General features: G+C 32.9%; 1 protein-coding gene across 1 annotated transcript in view; it reads left to right on the top strand.

Annotated features, from left to right (window-relative positions):
* Positions 1 to 26,099, top strand: part of LOC105993437 (dystrophin-like) — a gene marked incomplete at its 3' end in the record, with an annotated part of 1,816,642 nt that overhangs the window by 254,857 nt on the left and 1,535,686 nt on the right. Inside the window, 1 exon segment of the mRNA XM_013026710.1 lies at positions 22,604 to 22,665. Coding sequence (XP_012882164.1) covers positions 22,604 to 22,665 — 62 coding nt within the window.

Genomic DNA, 26,099 nt, shown 5'->3' with positions numbered 1-26,099 from the left:
GTAAACAAAGGAGGAGGCTGCAATGCTTGATAAGAAATGTACACATTATCCTGCCCATGTAATTGTAACCCCTCTGTACAGTATGTTCACAAAAAAATTAAATTAAATTAAATTAAAAAAAAAAGATTACAGTCATGAGCCACCAGCACTGGGTCCTAACTGGATTTTTTAGCTAAAATTTTCTCATATGGTGATGGCAGAGGGAAGCATACATACCATCTAGGCAGCTACAAAAATAAAGCTCATATTATATATGGAGTTCTTATAATAATAAATGATTATAGTGTCATGCCTTCATAAAATATTGAGTAGATGTGGATATTGATAAACATGTTTCAAGATTAATACCTGTGTTTAAATTATATCTCATTTTAAGTTAGCACCAGCAGCTTCGCAATTCAACAAAAGTACAATTGTTTGTACTTATATAAGCAATTCTTACAAATTCTATATTTACATTTTGAAATAAGTTTGATTTATTTCTAGCAGTTTCATTTTATTCTTTTACAGATCTCATGACTCTGCTAAAATTTTCCATATGTTCATGCAAGTTTCTACTTTTTTCTTTAAGTTCTACATACATATATTATTTATTTATCAGACAGTTATTTTAAAGTCAGAGTTATTTTGAAGTCCTTATCTTGCAACATCTAGAATATCTTTAAGCCTGGTCTTGTTGATAACTTTATTTCTTGAAAATGAGTCCATTTTGCTTCCTTTTTTGTCTAAGAACATAGTAGGTAATCTAGGTGAAGAAAAACAGAGAATGAGGTAAATGTATTTAACTGTGGAAAAATACACAACTCTTTCTTTTTCTGTCAAAATATTAGCATGGTGTTTAGTCAGTGGAGTTAGTATTGAACTTAGTTTTGGGGGGTTGTTGTTGCTATAGCAACCTTTAGAACATCACAGACTTCAAAGACCTGAAGAGATGGGCTGCCACTCTGTTGTGCTTAGTGTGGTGCCTGGGGTGCTAAAGGGATTTCTGCTTTCCTGCTCCATCACAGGTTCAGCAGGCCTTTTATACATGCCCTTCTCCCTCTGCTAACAGATCATTCTTATTAGTGCAACATCCTGAATACAAGAGGATATCATCGTGCCCCACTTCTAAACATGAGGTGTCTACCTTTATCATCACTGTGAAAAGATCTTTGCCTGCCCCTAGTGTAATAGCATTTCCTACTTTTTCTTCAGTGGCTTATATTTTTGTTTCCTAGTAGAGAAGTGCTTGGAAAACTGCATTTGATCTTATAGCTATTTAGCACTGAGGAAGACTTTCCTAACCTATCTGTCATCTTTCTTACAAGGATTCAATAGAGATCGATGGAAAACAGCTCCCTAAGTGCAAACTCTACCTTTTCAAGAATTCAAAAATAACACAATTCCAATCCAAATATGCCTTTTAAGAGCATACCCTTATATGATTTGGGGAAGGGAAGAGGAATCACAAAATGATGAAACAGAAGACAAAGGGTGAACCAATGCAACAGCAATATTCACAAGACACTATGTTGGAAAGGAACTTTACAACTTTGGGTGGGGGAGGGAAAGTGGGAGAAAAGAATGGAGGAGGTAACACTGTTCAGCAAGAAATATACTCAGTATCTTACTTATGTAACTGTAACCCCTCTGTACATTACTTCTATAATAACATAAATTTTTTAAACAGAGCACATTTAAGTATTTTCTTTTACCTGCTCTGTGGTGGTTACTTTTTCTGAAGAAGGCAAAATAGTTCACTTCTTGGAGGAGTAGTTTCAGCTCAGTTTGTTGCATTCTGGCTGCAGCGATCTAAGGAATAGAACCTGGTCTGGTGATTCTAAGAAGTATATACTATTTTCTGTAGCATTATTCTCAAGAGTAGATATATGACAGTTCTAACTGAATTTTGTTCTTAATTGGAATGTGGTTAAGAGATTCCAATATTTTATACCTCATTTAAAGGTTACAGAACTTACAGCTTTCTGAATTGCAGAGGTGTTTAAAAAAACTAATCAAAACATAACTGAAGGGATAGGATAGATTACCTAAGATTCAAAATGGTGCCAGGCAAGTTATTCTTTTTTAAACAATTTCTACCTTTATTTTCCTATCCATAGTCCTGGCAATAGGAAACTGCTAAATGGGAAAATAATAATGAACATTTAATCACCTCATCCTAGAAATGATCAGAAATAACCTTCTGGACCAATTTGTGTACAAGGATTAAGAATTGTACATCCTTGTTAGGAAGCAACAACCTAGCAGCATCTTCAGTCCATGGAAAAGAAGCCTCTGTCCTTTGTTAATCTGTAGTCATCTCTAACAGAGGAAGCAATAGTAACTTAAAAAAAAGAGACTTAACTAGGTAGTACCCTCCTTCCTCCACAGGAGTACTGATGGCCAGAGTCATCAATCTTGCAGACATATTTAATTTTTCTATGAAATACTCTGATCATGCCACACATTTTTTGTCAGTCCTGGGGCTTGAACTCAGGGCCTGGGCACTGTACCTGAGCCTCTTTTGCTCAAGGTTAGCACTCTACCACTTAAGCCACAGTACTGCTCTGGCTTTTTCTGTTTATGTGGGACAGAGGACTCAAACCCAGGGCCTCATGCATGCTAGGCAAGCACTCTACCACTAAGATACATTCTCAGCCCTTCATGCAAAGCATTTTGGGTTGTAAACCTATAAGTACAAATGTGTGTGGCATGGTGAGTTTGATTTAGTAGTCACTGTCCTGTTGTACCTATTATAAAAAGTTTTCTATTTTTTTTCATTTTGGTGGCACTAGGGATTGAACTCAGGGCTTCACAAATGGTAGGCAGTCACTCTTCTGAGCCACACTTCTAGCCCATATTTTGTTGCTCCTTTTTTTAGCAGGATTTCTTACTTTCTGTCTGATATAGGCCTTTGAATGATCTGTCTATGTAAAACTTTTTGCTAGGGTATCAGGTGCATACCACCATGTCTGGCTCTCTGTTGTAAATGGATCTCACAAATTTTTCTGTTTGGGCTGGTCTCAAATGACCACCTTCTTAATCTCAGCCTCCCAAGTAGCCATGATTATCCACACAAGTCACTGGTGGTTGGCTTTAAATGTTTCCTTAATTTATGTTTGGGTCATATGTTTGGGAGGAAAGGTTTATTCTCCTGATCTTTTAAAAACATATCCAAATCCATAAATTCACAGTCCCATAATTCATTTTATATCATGTTATTTCAGTTATGTTTACATCTCAGAGTTTGAGTCTTTGATTAAAGGCATGCTGAAGGTGTAGGCCTTTAATCCTAATTACTGAGGAAGCTGAGATCTGAAGATTGTGGTTTGAAGCCATCCCAGGCAAAAATGTGGATGAGACTCTTATCTCCAGTTAATCAAAAGTTAATCTCGAGTTTGTCAAAAGCAGAACTGTGGCTCACATGGTAGAGCATCAGCCTTAAAAAAACAAGCCTAGCAAGAGCGTAAAGTCCTGAGGTTTGAGCCCAAGTATTGGCACTTTGAATATATTAAAGGCAAATGCTTTGCAGTATTGATCCCAAAGTTTAGCTGAAAGAAGAGGTGACAAGAATGGCCAATGGGCAGTGAAATACCTACTTAGTCCTAGGTCAGACCAAGCAAACAATTTTAAGCACAAAGCCACAGAAATGTTGAGAAATAATAAAGTAGCTGGGGATTGATTTCCTTTCTTATTGCATTCATATTAGTTATAGAGGAACTTGTAATAATTTATGTGTAGACATACACTTGTTCTTTAATCCTTTTCATGTTCTCATCAAGCTGCATATGGGATTGCTGGAGGTTTGCATGAATATAATGTAATGAGCTATAACCTGAAATTAACCTACAAAATAAAGTTAGATTTTCATGCATGCATTTATATTTGACACAGTTGGCAAAGCACAGAGATACTGAACTATGAAATTTCAAGTGCCCTTCATAACATGTCAGAATATAAATTCACATATAAAAATTATTTTAATAATAGGAACAATTAACTTTAAGACACATTCATATTTAAACATTTAACTATCCATGGCATTTTGTATCTAAAATTTTGTTGTATATGAAAGTTAAATTTTGAAATATATCTCTATATTTCCATTTTGTTAGACATACCATTTTACAAATTTTGACATTATTTACATGCTAATTTAATTATTGATGAAAAATCAAAATAATTTTGCAATTGGTGATGCCTATAAAAGAAGCACCATAAAGAAAAGTTTAGTTCTTATTAAAGTATACCAGTTGTATATACTATGCTCCTTCTCATGGTTTTCATCTAGATCTTATTAAATGAAATGCACATTTTATTCTTTACCACAGTTCCCATTACAGATAGACTTTAAATTTCAGCCAGATACTCTACAAGAATTACAAGTTTGTCAGTGCTAATGATTTTGTTTTCTCTCATTAAGTCTGCATTGAATGAAACTAAACAGAAGGTTCTGGTTACATTCTTTGGTCATCTCTATCTGTACTTGCTTGTGAATTGTTATAATTGGCAAGAATCGAAAGTTCTTATTATCACTGAGAGTAACTCAGAGAGCATTCCAATGTGGCTTTAAATGGCCCTACCCAGACAAGGATAACTGAACAAATTAAAACAGCCTCATGTGTTTTTAGCAGATAAATACCAATTAAGTGCTAGAAATGACAGCATGTTTTTATTCTATGTAGTTTCAAGTTAAGAGATATTTTGTTCCCTTGAGATTGCAGATAGAATTCCATAACCTTACAAGACAGAACACATTTTCCGTGGGATTGAATGTGGGATTGGCGAATTTTATTACATAAAATAGACTTTACTATTAAGTGGTAAACTCTTTTTTTCTTAAATGTTATATTAACATACTTGGATACAAGTAACAAAAATTATGTTTGCCCTAGCTTTATCAAGTGTGGAATTTATTTTAAAATTCATATTTATTTAAAGAATTTAAATGTTCCTCAAGGAAGGCAAGGTAGTTATGCGTCAGGTAGTTATGGTAGAAACATGCAATCAAAAGCTTCTAGAACTGTCACATCTTCTCTCTGAATCTGTTTTTTAATTGCTAATTAATCAGTCTCAGAATTTTGTTGAAGAGTAGGATCAGTAATGCATCTTTCTATTTCTCCTTTTCCTAAATCATATGAATTCTAATCCATTTTTGCTTTGACTCCTCAGATAAGTTATTCAGAAAATGAATGACATTTTCATCTCTGAAACATGTTTCTTTGTCTTGAATTTTTATTTCCTAATCAATGAATTCCTGTCTAAATTTAGTACTTAAGTTAGCATACACCTTTTTTTCCTTTTCATGTTACTTTACAAATCAATACTATTCTTTTAGCAGTTACTGGTTCTTTCTACTGATCTCTGCTGAGTTTGTGATTTTCAAGCACTTTCATAGTATAGTTTGAAAGCACTAGTTTCCAAGCTGTGAATTCATTGTGTCCATGCAGAGAAAACTGATTTATTTCTTGTATTGAATGAGATTTGTTATATGCTGTTAGAATGATCAATTCCACACTTGAATGATCCCTTCATGACATGAGCTGCTTTAGCTAAACAAAGTGGGCATTATAAATATATGACTGGTTAAGGAATAAAGTGTTTGGAACAGTTAGTTAAATCTTGCTGAGTCTCAATTACTATACTGCATCATATCAATATTTAACATCAAGAGATAGCTCTCTCACAAAAAATTGTGCTTTGCTCATAAAGAATGAGTTTTATGAAACTGTATCTATGTCTATTGGAGCATTAGAAACTGAAAAGTAAGTGCCTAATCCTAAAAAAAAAGAGTAATGTCTACAGAAACGTGAATAAAACTATTTCCTAAGATAGTTATAGAGTCCTGAATTTCTCTGCCATAGCTGAAGGTTGTATAAATGCACTTCTTTTCAACCCAACAGAACCATAAGAAAAAAAAAGAAACATATTGGGGGCAGAGAAGAGAACATCTCTTTTTAAAACTATTATCCGTAAAGTGCTTGTAAAAAGGGCTTTAAATTCAATATGCCAGTTTCTGAGTACAATGATTCTTGATCAATGTCACCTCTTTCATCATTCTCCTTCATCTCTCTCAACCCCACAGCATATCTTTTAAATAAATGTTGAGGAAAAACCCAGTGAAGACAAAGAAAAGAAAACAAATAGGCCTCATGCTATACATATTTTCATTTTTGAAAACAAAGGAAATCATGGAAAATTAATATCCATAAAATCCAGATTAATGTCTACTTTTTATTCAACATTTTTTCAAACTATGGAGTTTTTTGAAATCTAATGAAAAGTACTGCCTGTCATGATATACATTCAGAATTGTGTTTACAATTTTAGAATTTCATTCAATAAAATAAAAAAGCATAGATCTCAGAACAAGAATAAAGTCTTCTTTATTTGAGGGTAGAAACTTTTTCTTCACAAAAAAATTATTCCTTTGGGAATATCATATTTATTGCTGACAATATTCACATATATACAAATTTATTTTATTTTGCCTGTCTTAATAAGAGTATAACTTCTGGCCACATCCCCTCCAGCATCTGTCATTATTAGATTTTTTTATTATAACCATTCTACCAGGGGTGAGGTAGAATCTCAATGCTGTTTTTTTGTTTTGTTTGTTTTTTCTTTTTTCTTTTTACTGTGAAAATACCACACAGAGGGGTTACAATTACATAAGCAAGGTAATAAGTCTTTAGCCCACTTATTAATGGGGCAGTTGTTTCTTTAAGGATTTGTTTTTGGGTGACTTAATGTTTTGGGTTCTAAGTATATTTTAGATATGAGGCCCTTGTCATTTGCATAGCTAGTGACAATCTTCTCCCAATCTGTGGGCTTTCTATTGATCTTGCTAGCTATGTCCTTTGCCATGCAGAAGCTCTGCAGTTTCATGCAATCCTATTTGTCCAACCTTTCTTTGATTTGTTGTGTTTCTGGGTCTCTAATAAGAAAATTTCGGCCTGTGCCAAGGAGCCCTAGAGTTTCTCCTATTCTTTCCTCTAATATTTTCAGGGTGTCTGTTTTTGCTTTGAGGTCTTTGATATATTTGGAGGAGATTGTGGTTCAGGGTGATATATAAGGGTCTAATTTTAGTTTTCTACAGGTTTTTAACCAATTTTGCCAGCACCATTTACTGAAGAGATTATCTTTCTTCCATTCTATTTTATTGGACCCTTATCGAAGATTAGGTGGTTATAGGTCTGTGGGTTCGTTTCTGGGTCTTCTGTTCTATTCCATTGCTCTTCAGGTCTATTCTTGTGCCAGTGCCCAGCTGTTTTGGTTACTATGGAGTTGAAGTAGAGTTTGAAGTCTGGTATTGTTATTGGGGCAACCTGACTCTAGACCTGTATACAACAAGGAAACTATTGCACATCTTGAGAAAAACACTAGAATAAACAGTCAGTTAATAGATTCTTGGGTCTGAAGAAGCACAGAGAAATTATCTTTTCTAAACTCCTGTTAGTTCACCTAAAGAAATTGAATTCTGGATAATTAAATGATTAGCTGAAGTCTACAGAGCTAGTTAGATTTGGTCCCAGGATTCAAGTGGGGAATATTCATCAAATGTTCATGACAAACCTGAATCAATATTCTTGATATCACTTTACAGGCAAGGAAACAGAAATATGCTGTTAAAATTTAGCAGAGCTACCATTTAAACAATTGTATTGCAAGTGAAGAAAGATGATCCATTACACTCTGTTCAGTAGACACTTAGGATGATTTAATTTTAAAGTTGTAAAATGTTTTAAATTATAAACTTTGGCTATTCTGGATATTGTACTTTATAATCACTTTAATGTTATCAAATAATAGCTATAGTCTGGTATACTATTTTACATATGGGGATACAAAGTTATGTCCATATATATAGCTTAATAAATAGATAAATAAGTATCAAATATATACACAAATATATTATACAGTGCCCAGGCCCAGAGTTCAAGCCCCACAACCAACCAAAAAAAAACAAATATATTATACAAAAGTATATATATATATATATATATATATCTGTAATATGCATATATATGTACTGATACATATTCAAACTGTATGCATTGGCCACAGAGGAAAATAGTTTGTCAATTTGACTTAGTACCTTGTAACTATAATAGTTTAGAATAAAGCTTTAGTATGTAAAGTATGAATAAATTAAAACATTTAGTACAACAAAAATTTAAAATCCTGAAACTCTACTAATATTTGTGGTAGGTAAAATATAAAATTCCAAATTTTTACTGATTGAGTTTCTAACTGCTTAGTTATTCTAAGTTATATTTTTCTGTATGACTTCAATTAAATGGTACATAAGGGCAAACAATGAATTAGTTTAGGAACTTTTTAGAGCTTTTAGAACTTTTTTAGAATTGTTTAGATTTGACACTGGCATAAAACGTAGGGATTCACTTGTGCTAGGCAGTAGGAACTTTTAAAAATTGTTTACTTTAAATGCTAACTTAAATTGTATTTTTATAAACTATCAGTCAATCAGAACATGGAACTTATCTTTCAGAACTGAGGGTTGTATGCTCAATGTGGTCCTATCATAGATACTAGAAAAGAAATAAATACTATTATGCAATGGCATGATAAACTTGAATAAAAGAGAACTCTTTCATTAGAAATCTTGGACAAACCTATCATTAAGCACTTGTCATCAGCCTTAGCAACTCAAGCTGAATAAAACTTGATTGTGTGATTCCTGACTTCCTTTGCTCTTCCACTTGGATCATCTGTTAAAATGACATCTGATTAACTCTCAGCTTTCTCCTCTCCTTTGATTAGTGCTCAGGAATTCTTTGTATTCTAAGTATTGGTTTTTTTGAAGTCTGTATCCTCAAGGTTGGAATCTGATGTTCTTTTATTGACTGCAAAATTTCCGCTCCTTATGCTGGAAAGAATGTAGGGCCCTCTATTTATAATTTTTGGCTTGCTCTATTATAAACACTGGCTTAAGACTTCCATATTTGGTGAAGAGAGAGTGAATGAGTACTCCTAAACTTTATTTCTGCTTTAAGTGCTTTCTGTACTTGGCAACACAAGGTATAAATGAACAGTTTCAGTACTGACTATTGTTACAATAACCCACACAGAATTTCCTTAGGCTTTACTCTAGTCTAAATTGATTTTTATATTGATTTCTGTCTAAGCTAATCCTTACCTATGTATAAGAAAAATATGGCAGAGATAATGACCAAGATAGAAAAGAAAACATAATATGCTTTAAATAGAAGAATTTTAAGATGACTTTAATGCTTTATTTCAAAGTCATACATCAATGAAACCAGAAACATAGTCTACTCACAGTAAAGTAGGAGGTAGTTACTATGAATATTTTCTCTTTTCAGGATAAGAACCTCACATTGGGTGTGGTTCAGGGTTTGTCTAAGGCTGCATAGCTAGTATATGATCCAGATGGAAACGTAGGTCCAGTATTCATATGGGTTTATTTAGATTACTTAAAATTGATGAAATAGCAAGGCATTGTGGTATGCATTTCAAATGCTTCTATTTCCAGCACCCAAGAGATTAAGGCAGGAGCATCAAGAGTTTGAAGCTAGCTTGGGCTATGTGGTAAGAGAGAGAAAAAGGCTGATGAAACAGACACCTGGTGAAATAAGTAGTGACATAAACAGTTCATTTGGGAGGTGATTCCCAGAAGTATAAAGGAAGGAATAGGGAACGTGAGTCAAATAAGTGAGGATGAACAAAAAATTTGCTCCTGTGATATAGTCTGGGCTCAGTATTCGCTGAAATCTTTGATGAGCCTTACAGGACATGGTTAATAATGGTCACACTTGCCTTTGTATTCATGACTCTTCTTGACTGGGTATTGTTCCTTGAGGAATTGAAAACCTCTATCATATTTGGGATGAAGAACTGAGGAAGGCCGTTGTGCAAAGAATAGAGAGCTGTGAATGCTTAAAATGAGAAATCTTCATCATGCATAGAATCTATTTAGTATAGTTACAAGTAAATTCAGGGAAATAGGGCATGGGGCACATCCATTTCTTAATCATTACTCCAGAATGCAAGCTGAGCAAATATATCTTATGGTTTTAGTGTTCCTCTGTAAGATCACCATAAAAGGCCCTGTGTTTGACCAATTATTTGGTTCTAAAGCATCTCACTAGCAAGACTTGGAACTGGCAGTTGTGAACATTTAATTAACTTTTCCTTTGTTTACAAAGAATGACTTGCGACCATTAATATTTCTCTGTGTGTGTGTTTGTGTATCACAGAATGAGTTTGTTTCTGCTTTGTTTTTTGGTTAGTGCTAGGATTTTGAACTCAAGGTCTCATGCTTGCTCAGCTTGCTTGAACAGCTGGTGCTCTATTACTTCAGTCATGCTATCAGCATGGCTTTTGTTATCTTAGATATGGATGCTCTTGGTCTTCTATCTATCAGGGCTGGTTTCAAGTAGTGATCCTCTGTATTTCAGGTTCCTAAGTATCTGTGATTGCAGACATGACCAGTGCATCCATCTGAAGAAAGTATTTTAAATTTATTCAATGTAGAAATTGAATACTTTAAAAGTAAATTTTACTATGGTGGTATTCAGAAACATTTATCAAATTAACAGTTTTTCCATGGTGTTCAAGTATTAATTGCACTTCAAATTACATCAGAGACCTTGCCCTTATTTTGATGTATTCTTCTGTAATTAATACATGATTATTATTTTAAGAAAAATAAATGATGCTTCTCATGACCCACTACTAAAGTATATTTCAAGTCTCCATATTAATTAAGAGTAGCTTATTTTTATCTCTAACAAGTTTACACCCACTAAAAACACTTTGTAAATTATGATGGGCTGCAGAAATATTTGTTATTCTCATTATTTTGGAAATCAAATTTCATTCTTTTAGACAAGTACAGGTGAAATTTATACTACCATTTCATATTTTGTTTCTACCTTTCAATCAAAGAGACATTAATTTCTGCATATTTGTAAATGATAAAATCTTATTAGTCATTAACACAACTGACACTTAGCTGAGATCTGAGAATTGATTGGAAGCCAGCCTAGGCAGACAAATTCGTTAGACTCTCTATAAAATATTTCTGTATTTCTTATGCTGCTCTATTTATATGACACTATGTTTATGAATATGTAATTGTATGATTATATAAAGACCTGATCATAATTTCAATTTACTAACATAGCATATATTTTATGATTAAGTAGCAGGAGATGGGAAGTAACTTTTAGTGGATTTGACCTGACATAGCTTGCTGAATAGTTTTCTGAGTCTAGCAACTCTACAATAAGAGGTATTTGACCTATTCAAGAATGAGGAAACATTTATAATGGAGTCAAAGGGTTAAATAGGTAATCTATAGCATTTTACACTGTGTTCAGACCATGACAGTTATGAAAAATGAAATACAGGGTAATTTCATCATATCAAACAATGTGATTCACCCAAAGAATTCAAGGGAATTTTTTTTCAAGAAATATTTTGGATATCAAATTTCCTTCTATATTTTTTTTCTTAAATTTCTTTATTGTTATTATAAAGGTAATGTGCAGTGGGGTTACAGTTGCATAATTCAGATGAAGGGAACATTTCTTTTATACCAGTGTCATTCCTTCCCTTTCTCTCTCATTTTTTCACTCCCATCCCCCCCTATAAATTATGTACTTCATTTTCAACACAGTGTCTTTTGAGTATCACTGCTGGATTTGTTCACCCTTTGTCTCACCTTCCTATGTCCCCTCATTCCCCTCCTCCCACATGCAGATAAACAATCAAAACAAAAGGGAAAGAAAACAAGAGAAACAAAGAACAAAAACCTCTTGTTTCCATTTCCTGGAGTTCATTTTGATAAATATTATTTTATATGATCAGATGTACATAGCTATTGCACCTTTGTGATCCTCTCCTAAGAATAACCCCCTTTGGTCTCTGTGTGAATGCCTAGAGTCCTGTATAATTTATCATGTCCCAGCATATTTATTTCATCATCCACTGTGTGTTTTCTTGTACATTTATAGGCAAATTCTAGTTACCACAAATGAGGGAAACCATGCAACCTATGTTTTTTGGGGTCTGCCTTACTTCACTTAAATATTTTTTTCCAAGTCTTTCTATTTCCTTATGATTGGTACAATGTCATTCTTTCTTATGGATGAAAATTCCATTGTATATGTATATATACCACATTTTCTTGATCCATTGGTCCACTGAGAGGCATCTGGATTAGTTGCATATCTTGGATACCAAATTTCCTTCTTTATGGTAACAAAAATCAAAATGCTTGAATAGACAAATCCCATTGAGGAAGATATTATTGGAAATTAATGATGAGTATTAATACAGAAGTTTTATAATTAACAGTAGTTTTGTGCAGTATAGAAATGTGGAGGGAAAAGTCTGACAGATATTTGGAGACTTGTAATTTAATTTACTAATCATTGAATTCATTCAATAAACTCTTGATAAGGATACATTTGTGCTGGAATTTACCTTGTTGGGTTGTATAAGTTACATTACAAGTTGTGTTTAACTTTAGGATGTGATAGATGTAATTAGCAATGAATAATTAAGGAAAGCATGTGTGTGTGAACATATTTATAATATTTATATGTATATGCATGTGCAAGTTAAAGCATGTGTAAACCATACATGCATTCTTCATATATTTGTATATATATACATTTATATATTCAAAAATCAACTAATGAATTTTAACAGAAAAGTAAAACTCTCACATTTGAACTATATTTTAGTAGTAAAGTTTGTGAGGTTACATTCTAGGGACTTTATGAACAAAAGACTAAGGCCAGAAACTGTATGCCTTATTTATGGAGGAATTTAGTTTATTTAGCCAGAGTAAAACTGGCAGATACAACTCAAGGGTATTTGTGAGTGCCAACTGGTTTGATGGTTAATATTTAGAAAATTATCTTGGAGTCAAATTGTGAAACCCTTATATTCCGTTTCATTCTAAACAACCTGGTCTTAACCTCAGGGTAAGAATTTCTCAGACTTGCATAGTAATTTCTCAAGATTTATTCATTGGTTACAAAATTGACTGTGATTTCAGTAATAGACAGGAGAATGATAGGATAATTTATTGGGGAAGAAGCTCAAGGTTGAAAAGTATATGAGTATCAGTATTGAACGGTGGTTAAGGAAAGGAAGTCATTTTACTTAGGAAAAATATAAGTAGGCCAAGAAAGAAGAGATGAAGGAGAGCTGGGACTGTGATTGAATTCCAGTGTTTCCAAAGCAAATGACAAATCAGTACATGAAATTAGAAACTGTTTGTATTGGAAGAACCAGGAGACAATGGTACTTCTGTTCTGAAGCTTTTACATCCTTTTTAGTAACATCATTCACTACAGAGGTTTTAGTTAGTGCATGCCTATTGGATTGTGTGTCCCAAATCTTTTTGTTGTTTTGTTTTGTTTTTTGTTTTATGGCAGTCCTGGGGCTTGTACTCAGGGCTTGGGCACTGTCCCTGAACTTCTTTTGTTCAAGGCTAGCACTCTACAACTTGAGCCACAGTGCCACTTCTGGCCTTTTCTGTTTATGTGGTACTGAGGAAATAAACCCAGGGCTTCATTCATTCTAGGCAAACACTCTACCACTAAGCCAAATTCCTAGCCCTCTCCCAAATAATTCAGATTTGTTTCTTGACTGATATATCTGACTGTATATTATTTTTGTTTTAAATGGCTAAAATTCAATGTTTCTCACAGTATTCTCTTCTTGATGCCTAGAGCCACGGCTTTACCTTCCTGGGATCTCTAGACTTCAAACTGAGTGATATGATTGTCTCTCTCTTAACTTTCTGACCTCCACATCTAATAACTAGTTTTACATATACCTTTCATGCACCTATCACTCTCCTGCCCACTGCAATTCATAAGTACATTGTCACTTCTGTTGATGACAATTATAGTCAGTTAGTTGATCTTCTTATTTCCAGTGTTAGCACTCCCAAAATGTTCTCCATACTGTGAAAATTATTTCTAAAATTCAAACCCAATATTTCCATTCTTCTACTTAAATTCCACTCTGTTTTCTAACCAACTTCTGGATGAATTTTTAAAAATACCCTTTATAAGGATTATTTTACTTTTCCTGTAGAATTATATCAGATACATTTTTTCTGCCTCTTAGGTTAAATTGACTTTATCCTCTCACAGCCTCACAGTTGTGCTTACTCTTTTTTAAATAAAAAAAAAACTAACTTGCCTACCTTGTTTGCCTGTGTCCTGTAGAACTCAGCTGAGATTTCTCTTCATCCAGATACACTGCATTTTTCAAGTTAGTTCCCATAATATATTGTAATGATACAGCCCTTCATATTTAATCACAAATTTATCAATCTATCTGCATCTACATATCTGTTCTTTTTTTGTGTTTCCTATCACTAAGCAGTAAGTACAATGATTGTATTCCCATGATTGTATTTCTACCATTAACAGTAGTCTGTGCATGTTTGTGATTTGGCTTCTTAAGCTTAAAAGATGAAGCACTGTATTTAGCTTTGTGAAAATTTAGTGGTTCTAAATGACACAATTTAAAATGAACATCCCTCTGCTGAAATCAAGGTTCTTGTTGGACTCTGTGCCTTCAGAAGTCTCTAGGGAAGAATCTATTTCTTTATTCCAATTTCTCAAAACAACTCCCTTTTTTTGCTCAAGGTCTTCTTCCTATATCTTTAAAACCAGCGACGTTGGACCACATCGTTTGCATGCTTCTATCTCTGCTGGTTCTTCTCATGCCACTTAGCTCTCCTTTTATAGACCCTTGAGATATTTCAAGTGCATGTAGATATGTGGATAATCTCCCTATCAAAAGTTATTCAATCATTAAATCTAATTCAGTTTGTAACAATAACTCGCCTTAGTCTTCTAATTTCATCATAGATATCAGGGGTTAGGATGTGGACATCTTATGGGGCATCATTATTGTTCCTAACATAGGTTAATAGGAATAAAATATTTTCAGAAAGGAAAAATGAGAATTCCCAAAAGTAAATCCAGGCTTCATTAACTTAACGTACCTTTACTGAACATTACTATGCAGTGCATTCTGTGCTAAGTGCCTGGAGTATAGTTCTGGTCGTGACAGTCACTACTTCAAAATGAGAAAGGATATAGATAATGTTATTAAGAACAATTTTTATAGGAGGATGATCAGTGAAAGCTACATTGCACTGATTGTACTGTGAATTGGAAGTAAGGAGACCTCTTTGACACTAATGGTTTTTCTGTTCTTTGTGTGGAAGTTTAATTATTTTAGACCTCCTCATTATAAACTGACCACTAATATCACCTCATGCCCTAGAAATCTAAAATCCTATGATCAAAGGAAATTACTCAGCTATAATGGAAGGCATTTTTCATACCATTTTCCCTTGTAACCTCCTCCGTCCTACATTGCTTTTTGTAGCATTAATAGCATGGTAAACCCATTTTCTAAATATGTCTTGAGTTTGGAGCCTTCCCTCATAATGCTCCAAAGTACCACAAAACCTATTCTAATATTTACCATTAATCTTCCCAATTTCTCATTTCCTTTTTCCTCTCATTTTTTGATAGAAGCAGATAATAGAATAATCTAATAGCTCTCCCATAGTATTCATTTTCCTTTTGTAGGTGAAGCAAAATCATATCCATATGTAGTTCTTCATATCTAAGCTGCTTTATATTTTAATGTTTCTTTTTATACCTAAATTTTTGTATCATATAAGTAATGAGTTTCTTTAATTAATATATAAGCTAACAAAAATGTCATTAAGATATTTACTAGTAGAACAGTGTATTATAGAAGAGGAAGCTGATGAGGAGGAGGGAAGAGAGGATAAGCAAAGACAATAGGGGATATATATGATCAAAGATTATTATGTTGAAGTATGAAAACAGCACAATAAAACCCATTATTTATCATAATTAACATGCACTAATAAGAAATGAAATGAATTTAAAATGACACACAATTCTTTTCAAGCACAGATTATGTCTAACTGCTTTTTGTAATGAAGGTAATTTTTAGTATTTACAGAACTGTTTTTATTTTCCAGTTTTTAAATACTGTCATGTATATTGTCTTATCTGATAGCAGAGGATACAAGCAGTCATATCATATAGTTTTTTCCCTTCATCTTCTATTCCCTGTGCAGTTTCATCTTATGCCATGCACAGCCCTGTTCATGGCTTAGAGTACAACAAAATGAACATTGAAGACTACACATGCTTGCTTTCTTAGTGTTATGCCTCTTCCCTTGTTCCCTACTCACAAAGATCCAGACTTTCCAACTTTTTCTCCCTCCTTACTTTCATTCATCCTTCTAGACTTAAAATAACTATCATCTTCTCTAAAGTACCTTTCCTAACAGCCATGTAGCTGCAATATCCATTTTCTGTGCTCCTGTGATAATCACCGGATATATGTATTCTTGCTGATATTAGGCATTTCATGTTTGCTTGTTATATGTCTCTGTTCTGCTAGACTGTGTACTTTCCAAAGGACTAAGTCTTGCTTATATTCTGAGTAAACTAGTTCAATCACCAGCATAGAGTAAGTATTCTGTAAACAATTGTTTATACATAACAACATATATGATATTTTTTTTGGGGGGGGTCCAGTCGTGGGGCCTGAACTCTGGGCCTGGGTGCTGTCACTCAGCTCTTCAGCTCAAGGCTAGCACTCTACCACTTGAGCTACAGTGCCACTTCCGGCCTTTTTTTTCTGCTTATGTGGTGCTGAGGGCTCGAACGCAGGGCCTCTAGCATGCAAGGCAAGTGCTCTACCACTGAGCCACCTTCCCAGCCCCATATATGATTTTATTATATTTTAACTCTTGCATAAGTTAAAAATAATATCTCCATAAAAATTAGTCACACAAATTTTAAGGTTATAATGCTAATAAGTATTGTATCATCTTTGGAAGCCATTTCTGATTTAGTGTTTGATATCATTTTTTCTGAAATAACTTACTCTTTGAATCACGAATATTGTGGTTTAGTATATCCCACATATATAATCCTGAGAGGTTTAGGACTATGAAAGTTAACAACAGAGTGAAAGGTCAGTGCACTAATCTTAAAAACTGTAAAAAGCTAGACAGATTGAATAAAATAACTTTATTAGAAGAGGTTAATGAATTCTGAGAATACAAATTTTGTATAATTACAAAGCTAATTTTATGTGGATTTTTTCCCAAAAACAATATAAAATAAAACATTGGTCACTCTGCAATTTCTGAAGTAGTAGTTCTTTTTGTCATTTCCAGGGAACAATTTTTAATTCAAGAATTCTAAGATTTGTCTCTCATAGTAACATACCCATGTATACTTTTATTAGTAAAAGGAAATCAGTTATAAAATAACCCTTGAGAAAATGAGAAAGAATATGTGCTTCTTAAAATGTTAGAATAAGAAGATGGAGATAAATACTTCCTCACATAATTTACCTTATTCTTTCCTTATTCCTTTTTAATGCTGTTTCCATATTAATTTGTATACTCTATGTATCTGCAATAGTATCAGTCTTGCTAAACTATCAATAAAACGATGTATTTCTAAATAACGTACATGTATATTGCCTTTAGAGTAGGTGTACAACTAATCATGTCAAATGATCAACTTCTAAGCAATAAAATTAAGCTGGGCTTCGGTGGCTCACGCCTGTAATCCTAGCTACTCAGGAGGATGAGATCTGAGGATCACGGTTCAAAGCCAGCCCGGGCAGGAGAGACCGTGAGACTCCTATCTCCAATAAACCACCAGAAAACCAGAAGTGGCACTGTGGCTCAAGTGACAGAGCGCTCGCCTTGAACTGAAGAGCTCAGGGACAGCATCCAAGTCCAGAGTTCAAGCCCCACGACCAACAACAACAACAAAAATTAAACAATATAAAATTAACAATTGAATAGATTTGAATGGCAAAACTGCTTTATTTTTTAACTTGATACACACACCAAGCAAAGTCAATGAGAAAGTAAAATAATTCAAACAAAGTTTTAAATTTCTGCACACACAGTTGATGCAGAGAAGCTCAGTAAGTCATAGTCAGTTGAGTTTAAATCCTTGTGTTATCTGCTGTTTCCTTGCCCTTAATTCTGTAAAATTTTGTCTCCAAGAAAGCAAATGGTACACTCCAAACAAAGTAAAAGCTAAAGTACTTACTTTAAATGATAGTGAACATTTCATTTAATTTATTTTTGTACTGCTCCCATTCTACATGATTTTTCCCCCTAGTATGGAGCCATGAACTCAGGACCTTGGCACTGTCATTGAGTTCCTTTTGCTCACGGCTAGCATTCTACTATTTTTGTCACAGCTCCACTTCTGGCTTTTTCTGTGATTAATTAAAGATATAAGTCTCATGGACTTTTCTTTACCAGCTGGCTCTGAACCTCAATCCTCAGTTCTTAGCCTCCTGAGTAGCTAGACGTAAGCCACAGACATCTGGCAGTAACTTAGTTTTTGATAGTGATAGTTGCCATGGATTTCATGGTAATAGGAAACTTCCACTGAGAGGTCAATCAACTCCATGAAACTGTATATTTAGTAAGATTTTTAGAAAAGGTTCATCTTTTTCAGACATTAAAATGGAATCTTTATACATCAAATGTTTAAAACTATTTATATTCAATCTTAATTCAATTAATTTAAAAGCATTTAATAACTGATACGTGAGCAAATTGTGTAAGTATTTTGACAAAAGTAGAAGCATGTAAAATAAGTAAATGTGAAACATTCTACTTCATTATTAATCAGAGCAATTCATATTATAACATGCATCAAGTATCTTGTTACATCTAACATAATGGCAATTGCTTAAAAGCTGACACCAACAGATATATAGACAGTGATTTTTCGCTAGTACAAAGGCTTAGATTCATAGTTATGTTTCACATTTTGCTCAGCTTGCTTGCTTGCTTGCGGCTGTGCTCTTCCATTTGAGCCACACAAATTATGTATTTGTGTACACATATACAATTAACTGAAATTATAATGAAGAAGCTCCTAACCTCATTCTTGCTGGTGTCAGTAAAATGAGTCAGACCATAGGAAAAATGATATGCCAGTTCTTAGCAATATTCCTAGAAGTGAAGAGTAGAATAATGGTTACCAGAGGCTGGAAAAATTTAGAAAACTTAAGAGGTTGATCAATGGGTATTACCATATTTGCGTAAGAATTACTACTGAACCAATATAGAGTGGAAAAATTATAGATAAATAGGTGGTATATATTTCTGAAGGTTACAAGGGAGGACTTTGAAAATATTCATTGTAAAGAAATTATAAGCAATTGAGGTGATAGATGTTTTCCTTTATTTAAGTATCATATGAAGTACACATGTATCAGAAATTCACTTGGTACCCCATTAATATTATTTTTATGTTCTCTTTAAAATAAATTTAATAGGGGATGGGAAGTTGGCTCAGTAATGGAGTGCTTGCCTTGCATGCATGAGGCCCTGGGTTTGATTCCTCAGCACCACATAAGCAGAAAAAGCCAGAAGTGGTGCTGTGGCTCCAGTGGTAGAGCACTAGCCTTGAGCTGAAGAGCTGGGGGACAGCGCCCAGGCCCAGAGTTCAGGCCCCACAACCCACAAAAAAAATGAATTTAATAAAAAGTTAAAATGTTACATATGGCAAAAAGATGACACTAAATATCAGTTAATAAATGTAGGAACATTGTTACTTAAAATATTATGCACCAAATATCCAGCCTGATGAGAAATGTGCTATAGTAAACATTTGATAAATTCATAATTACATTGAAGTTGTACATTATAAAATTCTAGAATGCTATTCACATACATTGTCACATAAATAGAAAATTCTGCTTTATTCAAAGCAGCACACTTGAAAGTGTTCATACATTCAGCTTTCATTAATCTGATTATCTTATTTTGTTCTATGTCGTTTTTCAATAATAATATAAACAGGAGATATCTGGTCAACTTGAAAATCAAGAACTTAAATTTCATTGTCTATATCTAGGTAATTCCTATAACCTATTAGCTTTATTAAGTTTGAGTTTTATTTTTATAATATATGGAATAGAAAATGATAAACAAATTGATTGTGTTGATGTAAGTAAAATAGACTTACAAACAATAAGGCACTAATAATAGCTATAAGATTTAATATAAAAATAATAAAATGAATTATATTTATCATGCTAATGAAAATGCATTCTGCTATGAAAACAAACATTAGCAAGCAATCTACTGCAGACATTTTTTTAAATTTTATTAAACACAACAGGAACAATAGAGGCCATCTATTGAAGATGTTTATGTATTGGACCTTCCATTCAACATGATTTATACTTTAGATGAATTATATTTAGGGTATAATGTCAAGGTTTGAATGTTACCTTCAAGGACTCTGTACATTTAAATTAAAATAATTAAAACAATATTTTTTCATTTACATGCTTTTAGAGTAACCATTTTCAAGTGACTTTTAGTAGAGGCTATTGGTAATGAGATAAGGTTTAAAATATCTGAATCGGTGCTCTCAGTAACTCTAATTTAATGCATTATTGTTATAGCAAAATTAACTAGTTCATGCATTGATTAAACTCGAATAGTGGAGTTTCAACTCAGGACCTTACATTTTTGCCAGAGAGGCTTTCTGTCACTGAGCCATACCCCAGCCCTTTCTTTCATTATTTTTCTAGTGGGGTCTTACACTTTGAATCTGGTTGCTGCTCATCTTTCTTTCTATACCTTAGCTAGCCAGAGGCTAGCTAATAGAAGTAGTCTTATTTTGGCTTATGAATTTTGAAGTTCAAGATGATGACACCACCCTCTGCTTGGCTTCTGATGAGGGTGTCACAGCAGAAAAGAGGAAGGCTGGCAAATAAATCCTATCATGCTGCTCTAACCTGGATTAATGATAGCTAATCCATTCCTGTGAGAGCAAGAACCCATTTCCAATATGTGACATTAATTTATTCACAAGGGCTTTGCCCCCTGGGACTCAAAAATCTCCTATTATACTCCACCTATAAATACTGCCAGACTGAGATTAAAGCCTCCAGTTGTTTTGTTGGGAAAACTGTATTTTAGCCATAGCAAACTCATTTACTCTCTGGTATGTTACAAAGTATACACATGCTTGCGTGATGGAAAACATTAAGTAGAATTACAAATAGGCAATTTATTTTTAGGAATATCAGGATATACCAGTGAGAAAAGATGCATAGACCAGCCTCTTACAGACATCTAGTTCAATTTTGATCATTTGGGACATTCTGTTTCTTGTTTTATTATTCTGAAAAGGATGGTACTAAATTTATGGCAATGAAAGGCTTCAAAAGGCAATTATATGCTTGAAAATATTATCTACTTTTATTCACTTGTATGAGTCAACAAAAGAAAACATGTACATTATATACATGATTTGTGCTGTAATGGATAATGGTTATATTAACATTTTACATAGTTATCTTGTAGAAATAGCTCAACTAAATAAAAATATATTTTGTGACTCTAAATAAGACTTCTCACCTAAGAAGATGATTTAAAATATTATTATCCACTGCTATTTTTCAAGTTTGTTAAAATATCTACTCGATTAATATTGTGTTTAAAGATAAACATATTTTTAATGCTCACATACATTTCTTATGGAAAATTATGTTTTTAGAAGAGAAAAAATTGGAGATTTACTACTGAAAATTATTGTGAGGGGGAATAAGGTTACATTTTAGGGTATCCAGTAGTAGTTATTTTGACTGAAATAACTAAAATACAAACTCTCTAAACCTTACATGTTATTAATATGATCATATTTCTAATAAATCAAATATAAGTCTTTGACTTTGAAGCATTTTAATAAACCACTTGATGACTTTTCTGCCCCATTTACTCAATATTAATTTCCAGCTTAGGAAAACAGAGACAATTTTTAGCAGTATGAACTTTATAAAGCCATTTTAATAATTTTTCAGCCTAATCCATTGGTATAAATCCTTAGAGATTTTTCCTTTGAGTATTTATACATACATACATACCTACATATATATATATATATATATATATGTATAAGCCATAAAGAGTAACATTTGCATTTTTATTTGACATTTCCTGAAGTTTAGATTTTGGACTTATAAAATAGTCAGTTCCCTTCAAGCATTTAAATATTTGTTTTCTGAACTTTTAATTTGTTCAGACAATGTGTTAAATTTTGAAATGCTACAATTTATAAAAAAAAAATCCATGCTCCTAATTAGGAAGCCTCTACTTTAGAGTATGAGGCCCATGATAGTGTATATATGTGGTATAAAGAAGTGAATAGCTATTTCTACATGGATGGGGATAACATTATAAAGATGGACTCAGGAATAGATTTTTTTTAAAAAATGACAGTACTCCGGATTAAACTAGAGTGGCTATTTATTATTGTAGAAAAATTATTTTTGGTTGAATTATACTGTACTTAACAATATTATTTTTGGATATAATTTCAACTTGGTTAATTATACCATGGCTTATGCTTAAATTCATTTATCACTGAACTTAATACTAAATATAAAATAACATTAACATAAATAATTAGAAATTATTTTGTCACTTATACACTACATGAAAAATATATTTCAAACCCTTAATCCTTTTTTGTACTTTACATTGTAGATGAAAGAGAAGATGTTCAAAAGAAAACATTCACAAAATGGATAAATGCACAATTTTCTAAGGTAAGAAAGTCTATATTACATCTCTTTATGATACAATATTTGTGGAAATTTCAGAATAGACTACGTACTTATGAATCTTAAGTGCTCTTTTTTTCTCAGTACAAATTTTATTTTACTTACTTAATTCTTCAAATATATTGACTTGACATGTGTGTGTGTGTGTGTGTGTGTGTGTGTGTGTGTGTGTGTGTGTGTGCATGTATGCCAATCTAGGCCTGAACTCACCATTGTTCTTACCATTTGAATCAAGACAGTTCCACTTCTGGCTTGCTTGTTTGCATATTTCTTTCTTTCTTTCTTGTTAATTGGAGGTATGATTCCTGCACTCTTGTGCCTCGCCTGGCTTTGAACCACAGTCCCCAGATCTCAGCTTCTTGAGTAGCTCGGATTGCAAAAATAAGTCACTACTGTTGACTCTTAATTCAAGAATGAGCAGCATAAAATAATGAGAGATTATTTAATTTTATGAAATGTACATCTTTGGTTCTTCCTAATAATGTTTGTTTATGACACAAGTCATTGTAGTAGCAACCATCTTCTATTGGATAACATGTCTATGTCACACTTTAGAAAATGATGTCAGATGAAATGATCCTGTTTTATCTTTCTGATCTTTACCAAATTCTTGGAAACCTAGAACAATCATGTTGGAATCTGTACAGCCCAGTAACTTAGAACATATTTCCAAGAATTAAAAAGGCAAATCATCCTGCTTTTTGGCAAGAATCAGTCTTAACTATTAATATATTTCTGTATATTATAACTCAACTTGAGATCAATAGCACGACTATACATAATTATATATGAACCAAGAGTACGATTCTTTCCTTGAACACTGCCATCTGGAATACAATATAAAGAGGTTTACTTGGATTTCAAGATTAGAACAAATTGGAATTTCATTTAATATTGCTAGATTTGAGAAAATACATCAAATATTATCTCAGTTTTCTTGCCCTTCATATATGAATAAATGAAAAATTCTTAGTGATCAACTATAAATCAAATCCAGTCAATAGGACTATAAACTTAATAACTTTTTGTTTCTCTACTCAAAACAGTAAGAGAGGAAAAATTATATAATGTGTATTTAGCATTTTGATGTGAGGATATAGAGTCATTGTGAGTAACAATTTATAGCACACTACCGTACACACTTAGTATAGATGTACTATTCTTTTTGTGGACTTTCTCTCCTTTTGTGAAAAAAATGGTACTGGATCTAAAACAATCCACTAGCACCAATGCTTCGTTTGCTATTGCAAAAGGTTTCAGACTATCACCCATTCTTTATGTTATTTCACAACAGAACTTTCCCAGGCACTCTCATGTATATTGGCAACAAGTACAAATGACTGAAGTTTTCAAACTAAAAATGTGCTTTCATTTTCTGATTCTTTTTGTTTTATTGTAAAGGTGATGTACAGAAGGTTGCAGTTATATAAGTCAGACACTAGGTGCATTTCTTTTAAACAGTGTCATCCCCACTCTCATTCCCCCCCCCATTTTCTTATTTTATTAGTTGAAGAGAAAAAGCTAGCAACTAAAATTTTCTGTCATAACATTTTAACAATAAACTCAAACTGGAATATACATTTTTGAAATTTTCAATTAATTTGAACTAAAGGAAGAATAATAAAATTTTTTAAAAAGACACTAAAACAAAAGCATACATTAACTGTGAACTCAAATATTTGATATACGATATTTACAATTAAAATCATTCTCACAATATTTCCAGTATGGATGTATATAATTTATTTAGTGCATCTGCTTGCTTCCTTAAAACTTTCTTAATTTTAAAATTTTGAAATAGACAATAAACACAGGCTTTCAAACAAATATTTCTTTAAAAATCTGAATTATAAATATATTTTCTGAAAAATATATCTCTGGCTTAATTTATCAGTGAATTATTTTATGAGGTTTATAAGCATTATATAATCTTTATTCTCACAAAGCTAAATAGATCATCACCCTGTTTACAATGATACTCCCAAGTATCATTCATTAAAACTTGCTTGGCAATATACCAACCAAATTTGATAGCTTCTCTTCTACCAATATATTATTGGGACTTCCTTAGAGCAATTAGATATGTGTGCATTTGACTCCCAATTATTTTACATTACATTATACAAATGTTCTCCCCAAAACATTTACAATTGGATCAGGAGAGTCGCCATTCTTTCCAATACAGAATTTCCATTATTAGGAATCTCTTAAGTGTAATAAATACAAACAAATATGTATAAAAACAAAAGAAAAAAACTCATTTATAGATAAAATTGTAAATATGTGTATTTTTTATGTTTGAGAACTTTAAAAGTATCCTTTCCATATTATTTTATAGTTCCTGTCAAAGTTTCAGGTAAATGACCATGCTAATTTTAGAAGCTGTTGAGAAGACTGGGAATTAAAAAAAAAAAAAAACTAGTTGATTCAGTTTAAACTATCTGAAGAAACCATAGAATTCTATTGTGTATATATACCATATTTTCTTGATCCATTCATCTACTGAGGGGCATTTGTGTTGATTCCATATCTTAGCTAATGTAAATAATGTTGCAGTGAATGTTTGTGCTGGTAGCTTTAGTGTGGCCTTTTTTGTGGTCATTTGGATAAATGCCCAAGGGTGGGGTTGCTAGGCCATGGGGAAGTTCTATGTTTAGTCTTTTGAAGAAACTCCATATTGCTTTTCAGAGTGGTTGAAAACATTTACATTACCACCCACAGTGTAGTAGCTTTTCCATTTGGCCACATCCCTGCCAGCATCTGTTGTTATTCATTTTCTTGATAATGGCCATTCTAACAGGGGTAAACTGGAATCTCAATGTAGTTTGATTTGCATTTCTTTTATGGCCAAAGATGTTGAACATTTCTTCATATGTCCATTTGTCAGAACTAGAATATGTCTCAAATATTCTTAGCAGTGGATCACAATGGCTCAATAGCTATGTGAATATGACCATATAAAATGATGCTTTTTGTACTGTTTGCAGTTATTTCTTTTTTTTCCCTTTGTTTATTTCCTGTTGTGACTGTTTTTTATATCAGCATCCTTTGTGCTATATATGCTTATCTGATTTATGGATGGGAAGGGGAATCACAGATCATAGAAATGGTGAGACAGAGGACAAGGGGTGAACCAATGCAACAATGATACTCACAAAATATGTTAGAAAATAACTTTACTTGGAGGGGAGGTGACTCAGAGTGGGGGGAAGTGTGAAAAAGGAGAGAGGGGGTAATGCTGATCAAAAAGAAATGCACTCATTACCTTATTATGTAACTGTAACCCCTCTGTACATCACCTTTACAGTAACATTTAAATTAAAAAATACAAAAAATAACAGTTAATGAAAACATGTCAGGAAAAAAATAAAACACCTGATGGTATGAAAAGTCAGACACCATTGTGAAATACATCACTT

This window comes from Dipodomys ordii, unplaced genomic scaffold, assembly GCF_000151885.1.
Source record: "Dipodomys ordii isolate 6190 unplaced genomic scaffold, Dord_2.0 Scaffold96, whole genome shotgun sequence".
Taxonomy (NCBI): Eukaryota; Metazoa; Chordata; class Mammalia; order Rodentia; family Heteromyidae; genus Dipodomys; species Dipodomys ordii.
The sequence above is the reverse complement of the archived record's forward strand: the minus strand, read 5'-3'. Positions and strand labels throughout refer to the sequence as shown.